Source organism: Branchiostoma floridae, chromosome 19, assembly GCF_000003815.2.
Source record: "Branchiostoma floridae strain S238N-H82 chromosome 19, Bfl_VNyyK, whole genome shotgun sequence".
NCBI lineage: Eukaryota > Metazoa > Chordata > Leptocardii > Amphioxiformes > Branchiostomatidae > Branchiostoma > Branchiostoma floridae.
Window position 1 is genome coordinate 8,127,549 of NC_049997.1, and position 27,893 is coordinate 8,155,441.

Below are 27,893 nucleotides of genomic sequence, written 5' to 3' on the forward strand. Positions count from 1 at the left end.
GGGCGGGATGCCCCTAAAAGGGGCTTTGCCCAGTACAGCATAGAAATAGAAATAGAAACGCTTGGCCATAATGATGTAACGTTACATACCGGATAACTTACAATGAATATTACCATACATCAAACATTGATAACGGATTAACCAAGGACAATATAACGTCCTTGGATTAACCAATCAATGTGCAGCTACTATAAGAGGGTCTGCATGGGGGGGTCTTGGTAACGCTTAACGGTGAATTCAGGAGGCCCGGTAACGCTTAACGGTAAATTCAGGAGGCCCGGTAACGCTTAACGGTAAATTCAGAAGGAGTTACAGAGCATAACAGTAACATTGACGTGCGTGCATTCCTATTTGTACAACGCTAGAGTAGTTATATCAATGGGTGAAAATATCCGACTAATGACAATGTGAGAAGAAAAATGATGCCCAGAACCCAGAGGAATGACAGGGACAATACCCATGACATCTGTAAATTGACGGAGGCAGAGTTCCCGGTCCGCCACAGAGACGGCGGCAGCAAATTTCTTATGGGGGGATTGAACTATATTGTTCCAGTACATTGAGCGCCGAAGGCGCGACGCATCCCAGGGGGGTACGGGGGTATGCTCCCCGGGAAAATTTAAAAATCAAGACCCTCTTAAATGCTATTTCCTGCATTTTCGGCAAATTTTGCCGACAGACTAAGCTAGGTTGATTTTGACATTTTCATCAAATTACACATGGTTATAGCTTTGACCTCCACCCCCAGAGCCCCCGACATATTTTTACCATTTCGAGCTCGGAAGGCACGAGAAGTTGCAAGTCCGGGGAAATTTTAAATCTGGACCGTCTGAAATGCCATTTACTGCATTTTGAAGGGCAAATTTTGCTGTAAGACGAAGCTAAATTAAATGACATTTAATTTGAGAGAAAATGTTTTTTTCGGCGACGATCGACCCACGCCCCTAACGTTATTTTCGCCATATCGTCGTGAGCGCCAAAGGCGCAAGCCGTCGCAAGGGAGGTCCGGAGAAACCTCATTTTCTGCATTCTAGGAGTACTTTTTACCCGAAAGTTTTAAACGTTTGACACGGAAATCTGTATGAATGATAAAGTTTTTGAGGGCGACGCTTCCGCAACATATTTTACTATGTCCAGAGCCGAAGGCCGGGAGACTTGGAGAAATTTTGAAATCCGGGCCCTTTGAAATGCCATTTCCTGCATTTTCAGGGGTTCTATCTGGCTTTTCGGACTTCGTGGGTATAACGGGTTACGAAGAATTTCTTGGTAACGGTTAACGGTGAATTCGGGATAACAAATAACGATTAACGTTGAAATAAAACGACCAATAACGCTTCACGAAGAATATACCGATAACGATTAACGTTGAATTAGAGCGGGTCGGTAACGATTAACGGTAAATTAAAATGGCTCGTAACGCTTAACGGAAAAAGGCATGCAGACCCTCCTATAACACTACAGTCAATCTCACAGCAAATCTGCAGTATTTATTTCATTGACTGCTAGGGGTCGCTCTTAACCAATCAATGTAAAATTGTATTTGCAATATTACCCTCATGTCGTTCTAATCTAATCCGCTTGGTGGCGCTCTTGACGCACACGGCGATAACATCCGGGACATTCCCTTCTCCTTTCTTCTCCGGGACGGCCATTTTGTCTGTAGCGTGGTCAGGGTGTTTTCGCTCATTTCTCGGGATTTTCTCCCCCAAATAAAACTGTTTTCTCCTTTAATCCTGTGTGTAGATGTTGCTTGGGTCGGAATTTGTGTGTTAGGTGTGTTTTGTTGTTTCCCATGATGTCTGGAGCGGGCGATGGAGGACTGGGAAAGGTGAGTTCGTTTGTTCTAAAAAATCCTTTCTGTTGTTTTTTCCCAGATTCAAAGCTAAACCTTTGTTGCCATATTTTGGCCTGGTCTTCGTTTTCAGCGTAGCCTTCTTTAGCAATACTATGTGTAGCATGGATACAACTAAGGTCAGATGTGTTTATGAAATGCTTTGTCATGAATTTGTGAAGTTTCTGCTCAACTGAATAATTTGCTGTCCAAATTTATACTGGGGGATGGGGGGGGGGGGGTGTGGCAAAATGTATTTTTCCTACTTACCATATTGGAAAGTGGTTTATGGAAAGTGGTTTATACCTAAAATCATGAAGTACACGAATCATGAAATTTTTTTCAGGACCTACCATGGTGCATTCACTTGATGGATGGATTATTAGTGGTGTTTGAAGTGTATTCATGCTAAATAATTTATCATAAATACTGTCAACCACCAGTTTATGATTTGTTCCTGACATAATTTTTTGTCTAGCTGTGAGTTGGAAATTATGTAGTTTTGCTGCCTTTCTTTCCCCCCAACTCCCCAAGCAGAGGTTGGTGGGGATAAAAGATTTGTGACTTTCTAAACTTTCTTCATATGCCCGGTTTACAGAAAACAGTGCATACAATGAAAAGGTCACAATCTTTCCCACCAAACTCTACTTGGTAAGTACCCCCCTCCGGATGCAGAGTGACGTTAAAATTTCTGTTTTATTTTCTGCCCCAGGATCAGGGATATATCCCTGACCGAGTCAAGAAGGCGGAGAAGAGAATCGAAGTGAACGCGTTTGATGTAGATGCATGGAGTGTATTGATACGAGAGGCCCAGGTAAAACTTGATCTTATTAGTAATAGTATGATATTACCTGTAAAATTTGTATTCATTTGCATTATTTTATGTAAGGAGTTGACTATTGATACCTTAAAATCATTTAAAGGTTAAGGTGTTATTAGAAATAACATATTGACCGACACTGTTGACCAAGTTAGATGAAGTTTGTGTTAGCTTGTAACCATTGTCATGATTGTGTTATACTGAAACACTGTTCTTGGTTCTACTAGTAGTAGTTAAACTAGCTGACAGTTGCACAATAAACTGTTACCATATATTTTGTACCAAGTGTCATTGTTGCTCATTACTCATTTTGAACTATGATACTTTAGCTTGTAAGAATGTGTATGCTATTGCTTATTCATGTTCATGAATTCATGTTCATGAATGAGAATACATGATCTTGAACTGGCTGATCTTTTGCACTAAATTGCAGTTATTAACAATCTGGATATTTAAGTCCCATAGAATTGCAGATAAATTGAAAAAGAAAATAGCAAACCAACTCCATGATTGGTCGTTCATACTGTAATTTGCAAATCAGATTCAGTCTGACAAATCTACTTCCTGGGTTGGATTCACCAAATCGTGATTCACCCCAGGCCCTCTTGGAACTGGATTTGGACAATTCATACCATGATTCCCAATCAAGATTGATCTCGTGCCTGGGTGAAGTATTCTCCGAGCAGAGGTTGGGTCGCAGGGATTGGTAGTGGCTGGGATTTTTCTGCTTGGAGAATAAGGGTGAATCCCGGCTCCTGGAATGAATGGTTGTGGTCTTTACATGTATGATGAGATGTGTTTAGCCTGGATGCTAGCTTAGTGTTAGCTTTAGTCTAGATCTGGTCCCTACTGATCACTAGTGGGAAGCTGACCAAAGCTAAGATAAGAATGAAGAAGGCTGGCTTTTACTTCTAGGCAGAGAAAGTGAATGGTAGATAGCTGGAAAAACTGAATGTGAATATGTATGGATGAAAGTTTGTCCATGGTGTAACAGTACATGTTGACTGGTCGTATTGGTAGGTAAGGTCCCTAACTATACATCTCATCTAGAATATCTTAAACATTTCATTTGTTTTGAACTTTTAATATGAGAAACTTTATCTTGTGCAAAGGTTAACGTTAGCTTGCATTTATGATGTCGTTTTCAGAACCAGAATATCGACAAAGCGCGGAACACGTACGAGCGACTGGTGGGCCAGTTTCAGACGGCAGGCCGCTACTGGAAGATTTACATTGAGGCTGAGGTTTCTATCATGTTTCTTTGCTGTTCTTAACAAATACTTAGTAGTTTTGCTTCAAATTGAATTGACCAAATATCTGAATATTAATGATACTGATAGTAAGTTCTTTATTTATTTATGGCGACAAGGAACTTAAAAACTTCCAGGTTTCAAGCTAGTTTTATTTCCAAAATGTACAGATCCAAATAAAATTTGCAAGAACATGAAAGGCTAAACTTTATTTGGTTTGGGACTTTTGTCTACAAATGAGTATAGACATTCCTTGCAGCAGAAGTTGGACATTTTAATTTACAGTTTTGTTGCAATGAGTAAGCCCAAATCTTTGAAAAATGTATGTGTGTGTAAAGTTGCAAACATGACATTTATTGCATTTTTCATTAATGTTGATAGTTGCATTAATGTTGATGGTGCATAGATATATTGTGTCATGACTGACGGATTGCTGCGAAAATACAACCTTTTTCCTTGGTGTCCTGTTGTCATGGACAACGCACACCGAGACTCTGTGTTTTACTGTGTCTGCACACACTGGGGATAGATTAAGGCAATGTGTTCTTTTGTGTGTGTGTGTGTGTGTGTGTGTTTATGTGTGTTTGTGTGTGAGTGAGTGAGTATGTGTGTGTGTGTGAGTGATTGAGTGTGTGTGTGTGCTTATGTGCGTGTGAGTGTGTGTGTGTGCTTATGTGCGTGTGAGTGTGTTTGTGTTTGTTTATGTGAGTGTGTGTGTGTTTGTGTTTGTTTATGTGTGTGTGAGTGAGTGTGTGTGTGTGTGTTTTTATGTGTGTGTGAGTGAGTGAGTGTGTATGTGTGCTTTGCGAGTGTATCATGATCATGTGTGTGTGCATGTTTGCCAGTGCATAGCGGTCACTTGCAAAGGAAAAGAAGTGGACTTGTTTGGAATTGTTTCTAATTATACATACAAGTGTGACTGACTGTTCATGTATGCCTGTATGTATTCTGTGTATAGCTGTGTTGTGTTTGGTTATAAAGTTATAAACATTTTGTACCATGCATAGGATAATGTAAAGTTTTAAGATACTCTGGTCTGCATTTTTGCGTGTTTAGTTAATGTGTGAGAGAGTGGGTGGCTGTGTGGGTGCATAGATAAAGAGACCCTTTTTTTTCACCACAATTGCTGTATTTGCACTAATGTTTTGGTTACTACCAACCTGATGAAACTATTCACAAGTGTATACTTTGCCAGGTCACAGTATGCTCTTGATGATAACATAATTAGTCCCTCCCAAGTTGACTTAAAATGCCTAGGTCCACAAGTTTCTCCCACTTAGTCTCTCTGCTTTTTGTATGTATGTATCATGTATGAAAGAAAATATATGTTGAGAAAGTATGTGTGAATGTACTTTTTTTTCTGTGCCCACGATATTTGTATGACTATTTGGACAAATAAATAATGAGCGGGTGCTAGTGCAAATTCTTGTAATGTATTGGAAAAGGCGAAATTGTTTTAAGAGGCAACGATTTCTTCCAATAAAATCTTGACTGTCAAAAGCTACAGCCATGGTTTGACCCCATGATGTGTGTGTGTGTGAAAGTATCTATGAGTATGACTATAAAATACATGTAATATTATAACAATTACAATGTATGAATGACTGATGAGAAAGAAATGCATGTAATGTGAATCTAGCTCAGCGATGGTACATAAAACCTACCTTACTAATATGAGATGGTGCCTAACAATTTGCTAAGTTGTTTGATGTACTAACAAACAGCAAATCAATTAAACAGAACTAAAAAAAAGCCCTAAGAAATGCTTAGACATTGCACACAAGTGTGTAAAGTATGAACATTAAAAAGTTCTATTATTTACATATTCTTGCATTTTCAAGTACCTGGTATTACTAGTATCAAGATAAGATGTCACATTTTGCCCTCTCTTACTAAGAGTCTTAGCATTAATAAAAAAAAACAATGTCAAAGAAGGAATAAGCCACAAAATTATCAGTTTGTTAATTTAAAAAGCAAATTTGTGCTAGAATTAAAGAAACAAAATTTTACGCCTCATTTTTGTCATTGAAATGATTTTAAAAAAAAATCTTGTATCATGATTTTAGTCCTTTCCAAATATTTAAAGATGCAAGGCTGTAAATGGCTTCAGCACTGCATAATTTAGCGATGGGGATCCAGAGAAAATCGAGTGAGGTGGATTGAAGTTTATGGTAGCACTATGGTCACAAATACCATTTTACTTTTAGGTTCACTGAAAAGGTCGTCAAGTACTGCAAAACCGATACCTTTTTACAGTGTGCATATAGACTCTAAATTGTGTGTACATGTGCAATGATAATGGATATAGAAACAATCCATTTTTGCTTTCCATTTGATTTTACAACTGGGAGTTAATTATAAGTCTGGCCTCCATCTTTTCTGTGCTTCATAGGAAGAGTTTTCTTTAAAGATTCCAGTCCATCGTTATTCACTGCTTTGCAATATGTTTTTACATACGTAGATACTATTTATTGATAGTAATAATACTGTGTCGTTTCCTTAGAATGGTAAATTTGTCAAATATGTACTAAATACATGTAGCGAGAAACAAACCACTATATGGACAACGTGTGCAGCTAACAAAAAAATTATGATAAGGGTGTTCCATTATTAAACATTTGGAACTGAGTAATGTGTTATGTGCTTTTTGTCTTATGGGCTTGGGTAAGGTTGAGTTAGGGTCTCATTAATAAGTTTTTTAGCCACATTGAAAGTAAAGTTAAAATACGTGTTTTGCATGGCCGAGTTCATGATTAAGCTACAGGAAATGTCAGCATATTCTCGATTCCATGTTGAGCACATTTGGGGTGCCCTATATTATGAGAAAAAATTGCTAATGCCCTAAAATCATACATTTCTTGGCTATGGCAAGAAGTTCTTCGCCCCTGCTGCAGTAACACACAACTCAGAACACAGGACTGTATACCTCCGCCCTAGCGCATGGCTGCCTAACTTTACCTGCTAAATTTCTTCAATTACAAACAAACTGAGATCAGTTGGACTGACCAAAAGGGAATTTCTCACCGCGAAAATCACACATCCGTGTTGCCGTTTATATTTTGGGTTGAATCTACATGTATTGTAGGGTGCCCACTCAGAGCAATACATCAATGAGACTTAGGATGTAAAATTGTACATAGACAAGTGGAGGTGCTGCACCCTATTACTTTAACTGCCCTTGAACTCAAATCCTGCACGAATCAGAAAATTTAGATTGACATTGTTTGCTGACCATAAAGGCTACTGTCCAGAATTTCTTCTATACCTGCAGAAGGTGTAAGGTATCTCTCATTAGGCCTTAGAATGCCAAATTTTTACCTAAAATTTGTCCACAACATCATCCTGCTAGGTCCTGCAGTCCCGTCACCATCTGCCCTCATATCATCAGCATTTTTCTAAAAAAACTGAGGATCTTACTAGTAAATTCTGTAATAATTTATACTAATACTAATTTTGCATTTTGCAGCACCAACATGTAAATCTGTTTCTTGATGCCCACAGAAAACCACTTTTTATATCTTACCTAAAAACTGTACCTGTACAGGTTCAGGTCTGGGCGTGTGCTGTACGTATACCTGTTCCTGACTAAACGTCTAGTGGACGCCATCTTTTAGACTAAAGAATGATGTGTGAATCCCATCTCAAAGATGGTGATTTTAATTACATTGCCGGGAAAGTTGAGCTGAAAATCAATCGCTTTATAAGACAAACGGATTAAAGTTTCAGATACATGTCGGGTCGAAATACACATACTTAACTTGCAATTTGCACATAATTTTTGAGATTTGCATGTAAAAATTGAACTTGCAATATTGTATGTTGAAAATACCTGGCCTATAGTAAAAATACTGAGGCCATGGATCGTCACTGGTCGTCAGTAGGTGTTATAAATAATCAAATTTGGCTTTGCTGCAAACTTACATGCTGATTATGTGGATATCTTTCAAAATTTCAAGTTCTGTCTATACTTTCATGCGCCAATTTCTGTCAACCAAAAGTCTGCCAAAGGACGGAATGATAGATGCTGGCTAGAACATTGCAGTATTTTGCATGTAAATTTTTCAAATTGCACGTAAAATTTTTGCCAACTTGCAATTTTGCATGTAGCAAAAAAAATGTATTTCAATCCCTGCATGTAATTGACCAATGACCAGTTCAGGTTAAGGTACAGGTCTGTACCTGTACCTTAACACCTCTATATACCCTTACCTGAATTTTGTTTAATTATGCAGCTTTACCAACAAGTCTGCACCCTGCACTCTCTCATCAATATGAAATTTCTATTACATTTTCCATAAAAAGGGCAGATACAAGTCTGGAATGGGCAAAAATGCTGTATAGACTCAAACTGGGCCTTCTGCCACTGCATGAATAAGTCTTCACTGCCCATCAGAGAGCCTCACTGTTGTTAATTGGGTTCAAAGTTTAAATTGTGAAAGCGACATCTCTCAGAACCCTGCCTGACGAAATGTATCCAAACTGTAACTGGCCTCCCTTGCAGCTTCTTGCCCCTCTGGCGCTCGAAATGTGGGGCGGGCGGCGCGGTGTGCGCTCAGAAACTTTATTCTCCTATGGAAATGGCATCTTCATAATTGCCAGCAAACTTTTGCCCAGAAAAATTCAGGAAATGGCATTCCAGATCTAGAGCCTAGTAGAGGATTAGAATTTCACAGGACCTCCTTTGCGATGCCTTGCGCCTTACACCGACTTAGGCTTGTCTGTCAGCAAAATTTCCCCTCAAAATGCAGGAAATAGCGTTTCAAATGTAGGAAATAGAGTTTAATAGAGTAAAAAATTCAAGGTCTGCTCAGCACGTCCCCGGAACCCCCTAGGATTGTCGCGCCGTAGGTCAGAAATATTTCACAGACAAATCATATTTTACTGCTGCCTCGGCAAAGTGTTGCCAGCCTTCTAGAATTTAGCATAAAGCATCGCCGACCTTTCTGAATTAGGCTTAAATCGTTGCCAGTTTTTCTTATTGGACTGGTCCAGAAAAACTGGTTCTGAAAAAAATCAGTGACCAGACATTGGACCTATTGGCAAAGGAACAGATTATATGAACAGGCATTCACACGTTTTGCGGCTTACCGGTCATTGAAAATAGCGAGCAAAGTAGGGTAGAGTCTATAGTCATTTCTACCAAGTTTTACAGTCAATCGTACAAAGCCTTTTGCAGTTAGCTTTGTAGGATTTCACAACGCCAGTGGGAGTCAAATATTTATCAAAACAGATTTCTTTTGTAACAAAATGGACCATTGTGTTGAGTATTGTCCATTCACAAGTTTTCACATACTGTAAATGCAGAAATGTTCGCGGTGGATTAATGTTCGCGGTTTTCGCGGTCACCAATTCACCGTTTCTGTACCTGTACCCACCCTTTTTCTATTATGATATTAGATTGCTTAAACGTAAAACATTGTCGGCCATCCCGAATTTAGCGCAAAGTGTTGTCAGACATTGCATACAAGTGTCTTTGAACTATAGCTGACCATTGATAAAAGCTCAAAGAAGCACAACCTAATAATTGTAGCACTGTAGGATGCAGTCCATATAAAATATGTATTTTGGCAACACATTTGGGATGGAGGAATCTTTTTGTGAAATTAGTAGTAAGACATATATCAAATCCAACACTAAGTTAAACTGGTGAAGTTGCTACATTTCTGAGTGAAATGGATCTTTATGGTGAATAGCAGTTGAACAGAATGTCCAGTTTTTTTGGACCATTAAGGGTACCATCAGCAGGTAGCCAGATCAAAGAGTGCTGTAAGTTTTTAGGTTTATGGCAGATAAATTTCATAGCAAGGCTTGAATCAAAAGTTAGCAGTTACATACACAATCTGTATCGTCTGTATAACTATCAGCTTTACGCGTCAGTTTCGCAGAGACACTGTGCGGCAGCAGTCGGTTGTATTATCGTTTATACTGAACGACCTGTCACACCTAACCATTGCACATCTACTACAAGTGTTCTTATGAACTTCATTTTGTGAAGATTGCCCCTACTGTACTTGGTGGCAGTAAGTTTCTTTCTTCAAATAAAATTTAAAGATTTGAATATCTCCATGGACTAGGTATATACTAGTCTGATGCTGTTTTAATGCCTGTATTACGTTACAGTGTAATTGCACAGTGAAATGATTGTATAAACAGCAGTCAAATTACCATAATTGTATCTGCCCAAGGCATCGTTTTTCAAAGGATACAATGTACTAGTACAATGTATGTCTTGCCCACCCTCAGTAGCCATTTTATTAAAAATCAATTCCTCATTTTCACTACATTTCAGTGGAGTGTTCGTGCTTCTGACTGCAGATATATATTTAACATTTAAGCTGCCAATGTAGTATATATCATCTTGAACCTAAACGAGCTCATAGTAGTATGTTGTATGATGAACTTGTGTTCATTGTGTCTGGACTTCAAAAGTTTCTTAGTTAATTATATCTTGTTCTTAAGCCTCCATACTGATAGTTACCTGGACTCCTATAAACATTTTTGTGTCTCACCTTGTCCATTTTTTGTGTCCCCGTGTTTTCTTGGACTGGATTTATTTTGTCTTTGTGACTTGATAGACTATAAGTAAGTTTATTAGGCAGTTACAAAAGAAAATTTAATATGTCATTAGGCATTACTCTGCCAGGGTAGACATTGCAATCTGTCAAAATTAGCGGATCTGCTGGTAGAGATGTCGATCAGAGTCTGAAAATCTAAATCAATATTCATTTTTGTACTTATGTTTTGTATTTGTAAATTTTCACTAACTCCAGACTCTGATCAACATCTCTACCAGCAGAATCGCTGATTCAAACAGATTGTCTACCATGGCAGTCTGTTGTTTGCAGGATCTTTGCTGGTAGAGTCAATCTTCACAACAGTAGTTCCATCAGGATTTCAATAGTCAGTCCATTGGTTGGATATGGAATACTATTGATTAGAAATTCACACAGAGATATCTGTAACTAAGGTGACAACAACAGGACTGACAGCAAGAATGGTGAAACAAATAAAGTAACAAACCAGCTGAGCCATTGTCTGTTCAGAAACCATTAAACAGAGACTACTTAGTTGAAATCCCTGGACCTTACTGTGTTTCATTGGCATACTTGATTCACCAATTAATCACAAAAGTGACTGGTAAATTTGCATTTTTATTGACAACAAAGAGGTGCATAATGTTAGATCATTACTGCCAAAGGGAATTGATGCTTAAGTGATAAATGCAATGACGGCACCACTCTTTGGATAATTGAAGCTACAGGTGTAAATGTGACAACTAATCTCTGAGCCACAACTTAGGAATTAATTTTTCATGAAACTCCGAAAGTACAATTTGCAAACAATTTGCCATGCAAGCTGCATTCTTTAACTAGCTGCATTTTTAAGCTACCTAAATAGCTGCATTTTTAATTGGTAAAAACAAAAAAGGCAGTGTCACTATTAAACACACTCAAATACCAAAATTTACCTTTCTCCCTACCTAAGTTACAATTGGTACTAGATTGTTCTAGTGTAATATTAGACAGCATGGAAAGGATACGTATGATTTGTTCATTTGTGGTGTAATCATATCAAACTTCTCTGCTGCAGTGCCCCCTGTTGGTATCACGTTGCATTGCAGCAGAAGCAATTGCAACACAGAGAAACAAAACTTCTGGGCTGCTGCAATCAGTGAACATTTGCAGTGAACATTATTAAATTTCTACCAGGCCAACCCGTGCACTTTTCCACATTTGACATCCCATTTTGCCAAAGGACTTAAAGTTCTATCTAAAATTTGATGTAAATGCCGAAAACTTGATCCAAATCTTGTTGGCAATTCAGTCATCTTTTCAATCTTCTTTGATTTAGTCAAACTTTAAGACAAAATAAAGGAGTAATAACTTTTAACTTTTTTTTAACAATTGTCCATAAACCAACCACATAGGACTCTCATGCTTGGTGGCAAGGTAGACTTATAAGCTGACGATTTTTTGACAGAATATAAAGGTTCTGAGTTTGAACCCCTAGCAGGCTCCAATGTTGTATCGTTGGGAAAGGCCCTCAGGAGCTATCTCCTCACTGAACTCAGGTAAAAATGAGCTTAGGTTAGTGACATCCTTTTGGGCTGTATAGCCAGAGGTCCTGTGTTTTAGGAGAGCCAAACGTAGAACATGATAAAAATCTGTGTTAATGCATTACACCTAGAGGAGGTTTACCTGACTAAGGTATGTGAAATAAACAGAGACACAGACAGTGACGGCAGTGTAAAATTCCTGGCCCGTTTGGCCACTTGCTGACGTGACGAAAATACAGAATCATGTGTCAATAAGGTCACGTGTTTGTAACTTATGTTCAGAACAGACTGGTCATTATTGATCCTGAAAAAGGTAACAGTGGTGGTTACAAAATTTGTTGTACATCATTGTGTTGGAAGAAAGTTAAGCATTGTGCATGTACAAAGATACAAAAAGTTCATCTACAGATGTTACAGTATGTGCAGTTAGGCAATGACACAAGTGAAAACCCTACCTAATATTATTCTATGGTGTACCAGTATCCTTTTTCGTTGACTCACAAAATAGATAATGTTACTGGTGTGAGTGAGACTTTCGAGTATGCAAGTACACATTGTCAATCATAAGTGTGGATCACTGTATCGCTATTCTTCTGCAAAACGTTATGGAGTTCCATGTATAATGCCAGACCATATAGGCATCCAAGACTTGAGAAACAAAGTAAAGTTTTGTGTCAATTGTATCCAGCACTTAAGGCTCTGATTCTTTGTTTACAGATGAAGGCCAGAAACTATGAAAGAGTTGAAAAGGTAAGTGCTAAACAAGATAAAGTTTGCCATTTAACTACATTATTTTGTAAGTTTAAAGTCTACTATGAAAGAAGCTGCAATGCACTTGTTGTACGCACATGTGGTTAAGGTTCTAGCAGGTTGCTGCACAGTAAAAGTCATTAGAAAAGAGTTGATAGATTCAATACAAAAATGCAGTGACAAAGGTATAATTGCAGATTGAATGCATATAGTAGCAATAATACTGTATTTTCAATTTGTGATATTTCTCAGTTTTCTCCTTTTTCATAATCTGAAAGAAATCAAATGGTTTCAACTGTTTTACTAGCTGTCTATGTAAAGTTTTATTTGCTTAAAAGTTAAGTTTGAAAGAATATCAATGACAGGCATTTTGGAAAAGTATTTCACCAGAAAAACATTGGTCAGAAACTCATCATCAAAATGAAGAAACAAGGTTCTGGGTTTTGGATTATCTGAAGAGACTCGTAGCAACTTGTGTTTGCCCCCATCAGTTGTTCCAGCGGTGTCTAATGAAGGTGTTGAACATCGACCTGTGGAAGTGTTACCTGAACTATGTCAGGGAGACCAAGGGCAGTCTGCCCTCTTACAGGTAAGGTCTGGTTACTGTCTGGTAAGGGTTAAACCATCTTCTTTTAGAATAAGATACTGCTTAACATAAAGAAAGTGTCTTACCACCTAGTGTGGTGCTTCCAAAAAAAGTCAAAGTCCTTCCTGTGCCTGATGATGCATAGGGTGGCGCCCATCTCCGTTTCATTAGCCCTGGGCCCCACAACTTTATGCAATCACTATAGCAGGGGGCTTGTCCACTGGTAGTGGTTTGTTTTCAGCTACCATACTCTTTCCCAAATGCTGAGTGCTAAGCAGAGAAAGCAGCATGTACCATTTTTAAAGTCTTTGGTATGACTCGGTGGGGGAACGAACCCACGACCTACCGAATGCAAGGCGAACACTCTACTTTGTGAACATGGATGGAGCAGAAATATTACATGTGACAGCTAAATGAGTTTAACTTGATAAACCAAGAAACTTAAATAATTATTACAGTATAATTCTTTATTGTTCTTTGTTTGTCTAGAGAGAAGATGGCTCAGGCATATGACTTTGCTCTGGACAAGATGGGCATGGACATTATGTCTTACCAGGTATGTTCTGCTGAATTCTTTCTTTTATGAGACTGCTGTTGACAACCCTTCATTTCATTATCAATTTGCCTTATTTTTCGTATGTTCTTAGACATACATTTGTGTGAAATCGTGTTGTGATGTATCAATAACATTATTGAACTGTGTATATTAAAGAATGTCATTGTTTCTCTATGTTTCTCTATGTTTCTAGATATGGAGTGACTACATTTCCTTCCTGAAAGGAGTGTAAGTATGTCATGCTTTTTTATTATTTACTGAACAATCACCAGTATCAGTCACAAATCTCAGTCTTCATTATTGATTCTTTTACAGAATTATTGGTGTTTCAGCAAAGCTGTCTTGAATTCTTGCCCCAGAAAATTTCAAATGTCAAAATTAAAAATTGTTCAATATTCCCTAGGGAGGCAGTAGGTTCGTACGCAGAGAACCAGCGTATCACAGCAGTACGGAGGGTGTATCAGCGGGGATGTGTCAACCCCATGGTCAACATAGAACAGCTGTGGAGAGAGTACAACCAATATGAGACTGTGAGTTAGAGTTTATTGATCTCTATCAACACAAATTGTATAACTATGCCAGGGAAGAGACTGCAACCTGTATGTGGTAAAGACAGCTAGGGTGGTCTCCAACATTACCCTACATTTTGAATCAATCCATTGAACAAAAGTGACACGAAAAAAAGACATTAAGCAAAGTTGAAAAATTCTGACTGACCTTCGAAAGTTAAAGCAAATACGGTATTTTGAATTTTACTGACTCATCTAACATAATTGGCAATTCTGCAATTGCAACTTCTCTAACCTGACATATACATTGTACAATATTTACTGAGTGTAGACACAGGATAAGCGATTCACACTGAAGGAAAATTGATTTTTAAAAGTGACAATGTAACATATTAAGGTTTCATTAGGGACCATCAAGTATTATAGTACATTTTCCCGCATGATTGTTAGTAACTGAAGTTTCTCTCCATCCAGGGCATCAACCCCATCATAGCCAAGAAGATGATAGAAGATCGCAGCAGGGACTACATGAACGCCAGACGGGTGGCAAAGGTCAGCAGTTTCTGTACATGTAACACTAGTTCACTTTTATTTACGGGGTAACCTATATCAGTTCTTTGAAGCAAGGTATTTAGGCACATCAAGCCAACAGGTGGTAGTTTTTAACTGCAATGTACTGAAAATATTCAAATTTGAAACCAAAGTCCGTTGACGCGATATCCCCAAATACTCTGTTTTTAAAAGCAATGGATATAAGTTACCCAACGGATAAAGGTGAACTAACATTACTTTCGCTTTCCAAATGGATCTATTATTGTTGGCACATGATTGTTTAAGTACGTTTATGAGGGTACACACTTAAGAACTTCTTTACTAACCCAAGTCTTTATCTTACCCAGGAATATGAAGCTGTGACCAGAGGTCTGAACAGAAACATGCCGTCCATCCCACCCACTGGTACTCCTGATGAAGTCAAACAGGTGAGCTGAATTGTATTATTTATTTTGTAGTTCTACATGTACAGCATGGCTGTCTCCAGCTTTTTTTCGGCCCATTTGTTGTTTGGGAGCCCATGTTGTTAAATTTCCTGGTTAGATAAGTCATTTCAAGCTTACAGATGTATGAAAGTACAATAGTTTCCTGTCATTTTTGTGACGAATGAGGTAAAATTATTTTCCGTCCCAACAAGCAAAATGCTGTCCGAGGATAGACTGGTCCTGGAGACAGCCCTGACTTACAGTTAAGCAGATTATTCTGGAATTTAAGTGAACCATATCTGAAAGATCTACATGTTTTGTTCACTTTTTGAAGTCTTTAGATGTGAATAAGGTTGTTCTTTTTTCCCCAGGTTGACCTCTGGAAGAAGTACATCAGTTGGGAGAAAGGCAACCCACTGAGAACAGAGGACCACGCTGTCATCGCAAAGAGAGGTACATTCTTTTCTTTCACACAGCAAACTGCTGAATTCTCTTCAGATTAGTAAGTTTGTGATGGACAAAAAAGGACTAAGGAGTCTGTTTGACAAACAAGAACTTCAAACATTGTGTCTCAGGGGCCTTCCAGTTTGACATATTACTCACAATACAAAAAATGTACATCCCACGGCACATTTGTTTTTTTGTTTTTTTGAACCTTTATTTATTCATGAAAGCTCAAATTGGCTGCAGGCTGCTTTTCATTTACATGACGTGCAGTTTAAACTATGAATTGACTTCTGGCAGTAACCAAGGTAATTTTCTGTCGTGTGAAATGTACAAGACCGTATCATGTCTAATGTCGTTTGTTTGTTTGTTTGTTTCAGTAATATTTGCGTACGAGCAGTGCATGCTGTGCCTGGGCCATCGCCCTGACATCTGGTATGAGGCTGCCAAATACCTGGAGGAGTCCAGCAAACTGCTGTCTGAGAAGGGGGTGAGTGCCTACTGTTGAAATGAATGTGACACAGACAGCTGCAGCCCCTGGGCAGATTAATCTGTTTGTTTGTTTGTTTATTTTATTTTACCAGGGGTGACATATCGCCTTATCTTGGCACTTTTCAATGTGCCCTGGGGTGTAACATAAGACATAAATGTACAAAAATATCAAATGAAACAAAAGTAACATAACAAGTCTTAGAGAAAATTAATATTAATGCATATTCTGTTCAGGTGACAGAAACATAATTATAGTTTCCTCATTAGGTCTAGAACTAATAGCTATGTGTAGGAGATATCACAAGCAGTACAATGTATCTGAGTTTTTTGTCATCATTAGGTCTCATGTACTTTTTTATCAAGACAATATATCAACTGGTATTTCCTATTTCATTTGAAAGGCCACACTTTAAAAAGGCTTTGCTACAAGATATCACAAGGAAATACTGTCTGTCATCAGACATGTTAAGTGGTACTTTTCTAAAGTTCATGTCATATTTGTGCCAGGACCTGAATGCCGGAAAGATGTTCAGTGACGAGGCAGCAGCCATGTATGAGAGAGCCATCTCCACTCTACTCAAGAAGAACATGATGCTCTACTTCTCCTACGCTGACTTTGAAGAGGTACACACTTTCTTTCAACTACATGTATTTTGCTACTGATATACATGTGTACATGTAGGGTGTGTAGTCTAGTAGTAAGTGACCCTGCCTCTGGACCTAGAGGTTTGCAGTTCGAATCCTGGCTTTGCCACTCACATGACATTGCGACTGGAGAGGGACATTAAGCTGTGGTCCACTGCCCTGTTTATTGTGCTTATCACGAAGGAAATTGTACAATCAACCTGGAAATATAGTGTCACATGTACGACTACCGGTAGTGGAAGAATAGCTCTTATGTGAGCTAGACTTCCACCGTTTCACTGACCTATGCTGTCCAGGGTTTGTCTGTCAAATGTATTGTAACAGTTGTATAATAATAAACTATTATGGGAATAAGTCCATGTTTCTGTTTTTTGTTTTGGATGGCAGGGAGCACCGTAGAACTGTCTAACATTGCCATGTTGATATGTTTTGTAGAACCGCATGAAGCACCAGAAAGTCCATTCCATCTACAACAAGCTGCTGGGTATTGATGAGATAGACCCAACACTGGTGAGTGTGCTGCATTTTGATTCTTTCAGTTGCTGGAAAGTTTTATTGTGAAGTTCTGATACAAAACATTTACAAAACAGGCTTTGTAAAGAAGTTGTATTTAGATTCACTCAATTTCCTCACATGTTTTGTAAACTGTTAACTCTTTCCCTGGGCTATTGCTTCGAATTCCAGACATCCGTCCGTGCATGTGTCTGTCCATGCATGTGTCTGGTCCATCCAGGCTGGTTCCTCAAGGTTCTAATTCTCACAGTAGTTGACTTCAGTTCAGTTGACTTCAGTTCAGTTGACTTCAGTTCATGCTTGTACTCGTATATTTGATGTGCTGCCATGAATAATAGCTGCATTTGAAAATGGAATTTTTGTCTGGAATTATGCAGTATTTGGTAAGACTAAGAATCAAAATGAATTTTGCTTTATCTGTTTCAGGGTTACATCCAGTACATGAAGTTTGCCAGGAGAGCGGAAGGCATCAAGTCAGCCCGGAGTATCTTCAAGAGAGCGAGAGAAGACAACAGGTCCAAGTACCACGTGTATGTGTCAGCTGCACTCATGGAGTACTTCTGTAGTAAGGTGGGTTCAACTGAAATCTTGCAAATGAGTCACTTAGCAATGTTGGTAAGTCTTTATTAAACTTGGTTTTATGATATTTTTTTTTGTACAATCTGATGTCAAAAAATCAATAACAATGATTTGCAATTTCTATCTTTAAGTTTTTTTTGTGTTCTGTTATCATTTGTCTTTGTCTTTATTCAGGTTGTAACAAGACAATACACTGTGAGCACTCGGCAGCATGGCTGGTATCGTGGCCACAGACATATAAATATACAATACAAGATGAACATGTATATACAGTAATAGAATAAATAGTTGTTACAATAAAAACAGGTAAAGCTAACACTTATGCCTGTTATCATTTATAAGGCTTATACAATGTCATTTGCCTGTCTTGTTTCCCACAGGATAAGAACATAGCCTGTAAGATCTTCGAGCTGGGTCTGAAGAAGTACAGTGACAGTGCTGACTACATCCTACAGTACCTGGACTTCTTGTCGCATCTTAATGGTAAATTCTTGTGTAGTCTTGTTACTTAAAATGTTGACATTTGAATAGTTTGATAAGCACAACAGACGGGGAGGGGAACAACAAATAAATTGGATAGTGAGTAAGTGTGTGTGTGAGTTAGTGAGTGATGTCTTATTTCATCCCTATTCTTGCAATATTTCTTGGTTGCATTGTGGAATGAGAATAAAGTGGAACTAGTTCTAGATCAAGTCCAAATTTTGGATCAAAGAAAAGAACAGGACAAGTTAGAATTATAGTATCTATCACAACACAACACAACACAGATGTTGTTTGTACACTTCTGTAAAAGACAGGTGGAGACCTTGTCAGGTCAATAATTGATATATCACTACCGTAACTTTTTTTTTTCCAGAGGACAACAACACCCGGGTTCTGTTTGAAAGGGTGCTGACTTCAGGGGCTCTTCCTGTGGACAAACAAGGGTGAGTTTTACATCAGACACAATACAAAGTTGTAACAAAGCATTTCATTGGTTAACAGATACATGAATTCACCAATTGGCTCCTTTTTAGCAACTAATAAAGATGAGTTTTACCAGTTGACATTGTAACAAGGCATCTTTTTGGTCCATGTATTTGTAATATCTTGTTTCTGTAATCTATGATAAACATGCAGACATTAACAAACAACAAAAATTACATGAAGATGTACACATTAAACATGTTAGACACATGAAACTAAACCCTTTTGTCTATTTTCCAGTGAGATCTGGGCCAAGTTCCTGGAGTTTGAATGCAGTATTGGTGACCTTTCGTCTGTCCTGAAGGTCGAAAAAAGACGGAGAGACATCTTTAAAGAGGTAAGAATTAAGGAACGACATTTCCTGCAATACAACTGTGTTATAAGTGTAAAATCAAAGAGAATTTTAGAATTGCACATGTTACATATGATATACATGTAAATGTAATGTTGATAATGTATATTTTTTGTTCCATATTCTATTCAGTCCAGTGTACCTTTACTTTCATTTGTTAACTAAATCATGCAAATTCTAAAGTCTTTTCAGATACCTGTACCGGTTTCCATTTGTTATACTTATACACTGTGCTTAGGCTTTACTTTATTTCAACATCTCTACATTACCATTTTGAAATAAGAAATAAGATACAGTGTCTTGACAAATCTGAAAACTGTTCCCCATGTCTTGTAGGAGTTTGAAGATCGTGAGACGTGTCTCCTGGTGGACAGATACAAGTACCTGGACCTGTTCCCCCTGTCTACGTCAGAACTCAAGGCTGTGGGCTTCAAACTACGACCTGTAGGTTCAACTTTCTCTGCACAGTTGCTGTAGTATTCGTGTGGATGTAGCATCACAGTTATGATTTGATATATGACTAGCCTGATTGGATCTTGCTTATAGCAGCCTGCCCTGCATCCACCAGTTACAGCTCTAGACAGCAGAGTTTGTTACACAGACTAATATATATGACATTCTTTGGAGAATTATGACATATTCTTTCATTTTATGGTAGTTTGGAGTGAGCCTTTTAGTGTACTGTAGCTTGCTTCCAAAGTCATTAATATTGTTACATTACTCATATTTAGGGGGATGAGGGGAATTTTTTCACTGCTTTTTGATACATACAAGTTGAAAAGAAGATGGGGAGAGATATACCCTGAAATTTATTGCAAATATAGTTATCTTTTTAGGTACATTTGCTTTCTTATATGTACATTATTGACTTTTAGCTACATGACTTGTATTTGAATGTAAGTTCATCTGTGACGGTATGTTGTTGTTTTCCAGACCACAGCTGACCTAGTGTCGGGTTCGGAGGTGCCTGCAGCTGCCCTACCAGAGATAGACGAGTTCAAGAAACCCGAGTACCCCAAACCTGCTACTGACCAGATGTTACCCTTCAAACCCAGGGCTCTGGCTCGTAAGTACTGCCATCAGGAGAACATTCCCTGGTGCAGACTGATGTACATATTAAAACTTATTATTGTTTATTGTTCATTGACTCCTTTAGTTGTTGACATATCATTGCAACAACTACTCTCAGTCCAGGAGTAATACACATAATACTTGGACACATACAGTTTGTAACATACACATTCAACATATAACATGTCAATAAAAAATCATCAAACAAACTTTATTAAAACTAATTATAAAGGATTATACAACAGATTATACATGTGTATACATGTAGTGTATTAGGTCTTGTTAAAGTAAATACAAATGCTGAAGTCAAAGTGTTTTGACGGTCGTAATGTAACAAAAAGTACGGCCATATTTGTGATTTGTAAGCTCATTGTAACATCGTGAAGCCCAGTTTGGTAATACACATGCGTACAAACTTTAAGATACACTTTCACAATTTCTTTCTTTTAAAAAATAGCTTGAAGTAAATGTGCTTATATAAGACTTTTAAGGATGTTAAAACAGTTACCTTGTTCCCCCTGTCCAGCTCCTGGGATGCACCCTGTTCCTGGTGGTGTGTTCCCCATGCCTCTCCCAGCAGCCTCTCTGCTCAACCTCATGCCCCCACCTACCTGCTTCCATGTGAGTATCCACACTTTGTGCCTTATGTGTATGTATAAGGATTTTTAAAGGGATGGTCGATAAGGCGTCAGCAGCGTTCGTAACCCCTGCTTCACCTATTGAGTCAGTGAAGTCAAGCTTGTCTAAGCTTGATGTGTCTGACTTAGGGAGAAGAGATGCTGCTACAGTTATCGCTATGGGCCGCTCTACATCTTCATGATGGTAACATCAGGCCCTATGAACTTGATTTTTAAAAAAAGGATGGTCGATAAGGCGTCAGAACGATGATGGCTGAGACATTAACCTCGCTGGCAACTCGGCCAAGCTAAATTCTTGATTTGTAAAGGGGGCTTAAGGATGGTGACTGACTGTGATGGGCAATGGGGAAATTTCACAGGATGGATATGTAATAGAAAATCATTAGTTCATGTCAAGTACATTTTAGAGCCTAACCATCATGTGAACCTGTTAGTGTTACAGATTGAATTGTATCTCTGTCCTATGTTCCAGGGCCCCTTTGTTAATATTGATGACTTGGTGAAGACCTTTGAAACCTGTGCATTGCCAGAAGGTAGGAATTACATTACAATGTACATTTTTGCATACCTTCCCACTTGGGTTTTCTTTCTTTGTGAAGTAGAGAGCTAAGCATTACAATTTACTTGGATACAATTAGAAGTATATCCTAACATTATGTCACATTGTATGATATTTTAAAAGCTTTCAAAAATTGTTTTTATTGATGATTGGTTTTCAATGCATGTTTTCTTCCTAATTTCAGATCCCTCTCAGCTTTTAGACAAGATGTGCAATGGTGAGGAAACTTCCAATCCTAAGTTGTTCCCGATCCCCCTCCAAAATTCCGACTCTGCAAAGAAAGGCCAGAAACGTCCCGCGGAAAACGAAGCAAAGGAAGAATCGGATGATGAGGACAACGTAGCGCCGCCCGCACACGATATCTACCGCAGTCGACAACAGAAACGTGTCAGATAGAACTGTCCTTGTCAATCAATCAATCAAACAAGCAATTCTTTTGATATTAGGTGGTTACGTGTTTTAGATTCGTTAATTGTATCTGTATGCTAGGAGACTTTCTTTAGACAGTGAAGTTGTAAAATACTTAGTGTCATGTCTTTATGTAGAATACTTGAAAAATATCAACCCTTGCAAAAATGATGAGTCAGACTTAAATGACTTTTCCAAGAAAATAAAATGACAGTTAGGGTATAAACTATCCCAGTGTTTTGTTATTTAACCTTTTCCACGCTGCCTCACATGGTTACCAATGCAAATGTGTGGTGCCAAACGGGCATCTTAGCAGGCGGAAAGTTAAAATGGTTTGACAACCTCCCCTGGTAGATTTCTGGGCCTTTTCTGATATCTTCAATACTAGTAATATTCTGCAATGGGTCAAACGGTTTGAAAATGATTCTTGACATTCATATACACATTATGGTTACAGGGAATCAGATATGCATGCTTAAACTAAAGCAACGTCATTTTTACTGTTGCATTATCCAAAGCCTCATTGTATGATATCTCTCTGACCCATCCGCCTTTAACTTTTAAGGATGGCTAAATGCTTAAGAAAAATCTAGAAGTGAATGTAGTACTACTAACTTGTGTATCTGGAACTGAGTACTGCTATAGATGTCAATTTTGGAGAATTTCATTTGATGATCAGCCATGTAAAGTATAACTGTCATTAATGTACATACATGTATTAACCAACTAACAATGGCACTTCCAAGGCAATTTTTTTAAATCTCTTTATTTTTGTAGACAGTTTCAGAATCAAGTCACATTCACAATTGATAAATGTTGGGTCTGTATTTAGGTTCAGTTTGTTTATAGTTTGTTAAAGTCTTCTTTCGTGTTATCACTTGAATGTATGGTATGCAGCAATCTACCCTCACTGTACATGGGACTGAGACTGTTCGTACATCATGAGGGTCCTCGAGTAAAACAATCGACATATCTGGGATAACAATGTTAGATTATTTACAAATCCACTTGGCAGCAGTTGTGTTTCATAATGGAAAAACTGTAGAATGGAAAGAATGTAGAATTCTGAAACATTCACAAATTGTACATTCTATGTGCATTAACGCTAGTTCACCTTTATCCGCAGGGTAACCTATATCTGTCGTTTTTGAATACCGGATATTTAACAATACCAAGTTGACAAACTGGTTTCATACTACAATATCTGAAAGTACTGCAAAACCACCGTTCGTCGGCTTCATATTTCTAAATGCCCTGTTTTCAATTTTTAAAAACGGAAATAGGTTACCCTGCGGATAAAGGTGAACTAGCGTTACCCATACTTGTAGACCTTGGCTTTCATAACCACTTGTGTATTCTATATTTGAAAACCAAAGTTGAACTAATAATATCTGTAGTATGATTGGACCCTGGGAAACCAGTTCGAAGTAGCTTGGCAAAGAAGAGTTACCGATCCCCTACCTAACGCACGCCCTCCCGCAACTGTAAACCCCCGCCCCACTACCAGCTGGCCCCAGTTACGCCGGCCCCAAGGCAAGTGATAGTTGGGGCAAGCTGGTTCGTGGGCCGGCGGGTGTTGGCCGGCGGGTGTTCCGTGCGCGCGTGTGGTGGGGATCGGTAAACTTTGCGCGCCTCGTAGGAGTCTGCGTTTTCCCAGGGTAGATTGGACTGGCACTATACATGTATGACAATGTCTGTGTGCAGCTATGTTTCTCGCAATGTACAAAAAACAATGGTGCATTGGTTTTAATGTTACATGCCATGGTGTTTGCCTACATTCTACTCCGAGTCTCTTGCACTGTGTCAAATGAATGGCTGTTGTACATGATATAATAAAGTTACACACACTTGTACTTCTCTGGTCTTTGATTTTTGATTAGTGGATACAAGCGTCAAAAGTAAGAATTCAAAGTTTCAGAAATCTGATAGTACTCAAGTTAGCATTCCTGCATAGCTTGTTGGTAATGGTAACGCTTGTTAACCTTGTAACCTAAATATCTGTCGTATTTAGAAACTTGGTATATAGGGATATCAAGTCGACAGATGGTGGTTTCAAAATGTAATATTTTCAAAATAACGCAGTTAAAACCATCCCAAAATACCCTGCTTATAAAAGAACGGATATAGGTTACCCCACAGATAAAGGTGAACTAGTGGTTAGGCACTAGATAACAAAGTTCTTTGAACACAATCAAGTGTTTTACCTTGAGGACATTTTGGTAGCTGCCTGTCACCTTCCTCACTGCAATAGTGACTAGTTCTGCTTCACAGTGCAGCTAGGTGTCATGCTGCAGTACTCCACACTGCAGCTAGATGTCGCTGCTGCACTGTGTGGTCCCAAATGTGTATACAGGTTCATGTGGAGCCATTATGATGATGAAGACAGCCTTTAACGGTTATCCAAAAGGAATGTCATTACAGACACTATTTGGAACCTGTTCTAAACTAGATCTCTTTTTCATACCAATTCCTAGATAGCTATAGGATATAAAATTCTCTCCAACAAAATCTTCAGTATCACTGATGACTGATGAAAGACACTGGATGATGTCTGAAACGTCTGAGCGTTCCAAAATCATGCCCAGTTGCTTGGGTACTAACTGCTTTTGGGAGTATTTAGAACTTCATGGTCACCAGGTGTACAATGGAATACAGACAAGTTCATGAAACATTACAGTGATTTTAAAAAGTTACACAACATGTGTCTATGTAACAAAAAAATTTGAGATAAGTTGTCATACATAATTTGTCCCTGCCTTTTTTTTTACAAAAGCTAGTCCTCATGTCCTGTAAAATGTTCCATACAAACTGCTCAAAGTCGACTTTCCACATTGCTCAGGATCTTTTGAAGACCTGTCTTCAAGTTGTCTGGCAGCGGTGTAGGTTTGTTAGTCCGTGTGTCCACAAATACGTGTACGCAAGATCCTACGGCAAGCGCATTCACATCTTCTGTACCTTTGGTTAATTGTGACGCAAACAATCCTTCGCTCATGATCTTCATAACTTCTCCAGACACACCCTTGAGAACTGAGGAAGGAAACAGGCCCACGTTATACGTCACACTGGACCTCCCGATCTTCCTCACAAACATTCCCACCACAGGCACGTCAGGGTACTGCAGCGGACGCCTATATTCGCACTGAGTTTGGACCATGAAGCCCCTGATGACATCATAATCGATGTGACAGTGGTGTATGAGGTATCTGTTGATGACAGAGTCAAAGTAGGAGTAGTAGACAGTGTTGTTGACGTGTCCAAACTGGTCATTGTCCATCCAGCGCGTGGGGTTGGGGAGGAAGAACTTGTAGGAGGACGACAGCCAGAGGTCATCTGATGATGACGATGATGATGACAGGTGTCTTGTTGTCATGGTGATGGGATTAAATCTTCTGGAAATGTGGATATGGATGAACCTCTGGATCATCATGTGTGGGTGCTCTTGACTCTGTCAGTCTGTGTTGACAATAAAAAGCACATTATTGATAAAACTTAATGTTATCTTGTTCAACAACACTTGCAAAGGGAAACCTTTCGATAGAAAATACATCTTAAATACATTTCAGCATTTGCAATTTCGCGTCCCAAGCCACTTAAAGTACAGTGGGGGAGGGGCTTTTTATGCAAGATACGGCAGGACAGTCTCGAGGCTCTCACCTCTTCTCATCGTTGTGATGTTTACATTTTGCCCTAACTTAGAAAAAAATTGTACATAAATTTAGAAATAACTAGAGTTCCTCGAACACACATCTTCGCCAAATAAACATTCTTTATCGAAGGTCGTTGTTTTTGAATGATTAATGTATGTAATTATGGCTATAATGGGCCGGATAAGCACCAAATACAGCTTAATACGAGATGTTAATATAGCAAAGCTGGATGTAAGGTCTTTAGTTAGGCTAGGTTAGGCTAGGTCTTTAGTTTTATATAAGATTTCACTCTACAAAATGTACATTGCAGTCTTTTCGTAAAAAAAGAAATGATAAACAAACTTTGAGTGACTGGCCTATATATTAGATAATAGGTCATCTAAGGGTTACCTAAGGGTCATACGTAAGGATTGTTACGGCCCCGCCTTGGTGAATGTTTGTGTCCATCTCATGAAAATAGTAAGTAAAGTTTTGCAATCGCGAGTTAAGTCAGAGGTATTTTACACAGTCTACCTGGCCTGGCTATCACGTCAGGCTACTCAGATCCCCCCATTCATAGCCCCGCAAAGACAAAATAGCTGATTGACAGGCATAGTAATTGCTAATCTCCAAGTATTAGTATTGATAAGCCTTACTTAGATCCTCCTCTACAACCTAGCACAAACCGAGACAAGATACGATACCACCCGCGTTCTATGACCGCACTCGTACAACCCGGAAGTATATGATATTGTCGTAATCGGTTGCACGGAAACCCCCATGCAGTGTGAAATCGAGGCCAAAATCAGGCAAAAAGAGCCAGTTTGAAGGCCAACTTTGACTCTTCAAATCTCATCCCGAAATAGTATTTGAATCATTAAGCGTACTGTATGCGATCGAACAACTCATGAGGATTACGTTGGCACCTTTGACAGCCTGATTTGGCCCACCGCGATGTTTTAATCTTTTTTTACGTGACCATGTCTTAACGCTCAAACGGGCGGGCGTGTAACACCCTGCCATGGCATGACGATTAGTTCTGCTCCACCTTTGATTTGTCTGTGCTAAGACCCGGAGACTGAGGGCAGGGGGTTAATTTGGTGTGACTGGCCCTTGTCAGGGAAAGGAGATCAGGCTTCTGCTTCTGTCTGAAGGGCTTGAATGATAAATGAAGATTAATGGTCCACACATTAGTGCTGGACTAGGGTGACAATGGTGCCAGTGTCATGTTGCACTGCACACCACTTTTGTAAGGGATGTGGTTCTCTTCATGATAAGAATCCCAAAGTAATTATATTAAGTAGATCGCAATTTACATAATTAGCATCTCATTATGTTGATAATCACCCTAAGTACCTACCTACCAAAAGCAAAGAATATCCATCAATCCCCTCTGCAGTTATCCTTTTTAAAAGTTACAAACTGTAAGACCCACTGCAGTTCCAAACAAGCTGCTAGGGGGCCCAAAATTACACCATTCACTCCTAGTCCCAACAGCTATCCACCACTTAAAAATCTTGAACATGGCACTTCTGGAAAATTTAGGCGCAAGCTTTGACGCTCACTTGCAGTACCAAAACAAGTCGCTAGGAGGCCCATTATCGAACTTGACCTTCCTTTCTGTGTCCCCTACCTATCAACAAAATATCATTAGCATCCATGTAGAACATCTCGAGTTATCGTGTTAACAGACAAACGCAATTACATACAAAGCCAGCTACAGCACCATAGGTAAAAGCTAGCTAAACCATTCTCGCACATGACAATCCTTTACACAACCGCTACACACCTGCCAAATATCGTAGAAATCGCCCAGCTGCATTTTGAGTTATGCTTCTCGAAACAAACCTCGAAAAAATACAAAGGTCGCTGCTGTACCGTAGGAAAACGCCAGGTAAACCATTTTCAAACTAGGCATGCCTTTCGACAACCGCTACACACCTACAAAAAATCAAAAAGTTCCATCCACAATTTCTCGACTTATATGCTGTTGACCTACATACAGACCCAAGTAAGCAATCTTATAATCTTCGCTGGCGAAGATAAAGATATGAAATACAACCGTTCATTTCGTAGACGTAAATCATGGAAATCTTTCCCACTGAAGAATCCTACCATCTAAGGTTCAAGGTTCATAGGTCTATTTTTCAGCTGACGAAAAAGGTCATCATGTTAGCCAATCAGCATCTAGGATTTTTGGCGCCAGTGTTTACATACTTTTTCAGCAGAGCGTGGAGACGGTGAGAAAAATTCGTTTTTTTCTTT

General features: G+C 38.8%; 2 protein-coding genes across 2 annotated transcripts; one reads left to right on the forward strand and one right to left on the reverse strand.

Moving 5' to 3' along the window:
- The first annotated feature begins 1,605 nt into the window (after positions 1–1,605).
- LOC118406872 (cleavage stimulation factor subunit 3-like) lies at positions 1,606–22,116 on the forward strand. Its single transcript, XM_035807260.1, has 23 exons — positions 1,606–1,828; positions 2,544–2,645; positions 3,800–3,895; positions 12,675–12,707; positions 13,199–13,296; positions 13,783–13,849; positions 14,043–14,077; positions 14,253–14,379; positions 14,833–14,910; positions 15,258–15,338; positions 15,707–15,788; positions 16,160–16,269; positions 16,779–16,895; positions 17,352–17,426; positions 17,856–17,999; positions 18,389–18,491; positions 18,865–18,934; positions 19,215–19,311; positions 19,663–19,770; positions 20,260–20,392; positions 20,924–21,018; positions 21,508–21,568; positions 21,779–22,116. The coding sequence occupies exons 1-23, from the start codon at positions 1,793–1,795 to the stop codon at positions 21,988–21,990; spliced, it is 2,160 nt and encodes a 719-aa protein (XP_035663153.1). The 5' UTR covers positions 1,606–1,792; the 3' UTR covers positions 21,991–22,116.
- A 1,581-nt stretch (positions 22,117–23,697) lies between these two features.
- On the reverse strand, positions 23,698–25,431 carry LOC118406920. Its single transcript, XM_035807322.1, has one exon. It carries the CDS (start codon positions 25,427–25,429, stop codon positions 24,815–24,817), a length of 615 nt encoding a protein of 204 aa, XP_035663215.1. The 5' UTR covers positions 25,430–25,431; the 3' UTR covers positions 23,698–24,814.
- Between the last annotated feature and the right edge of the window lie 2,462 nt (positions 25,432–27,893).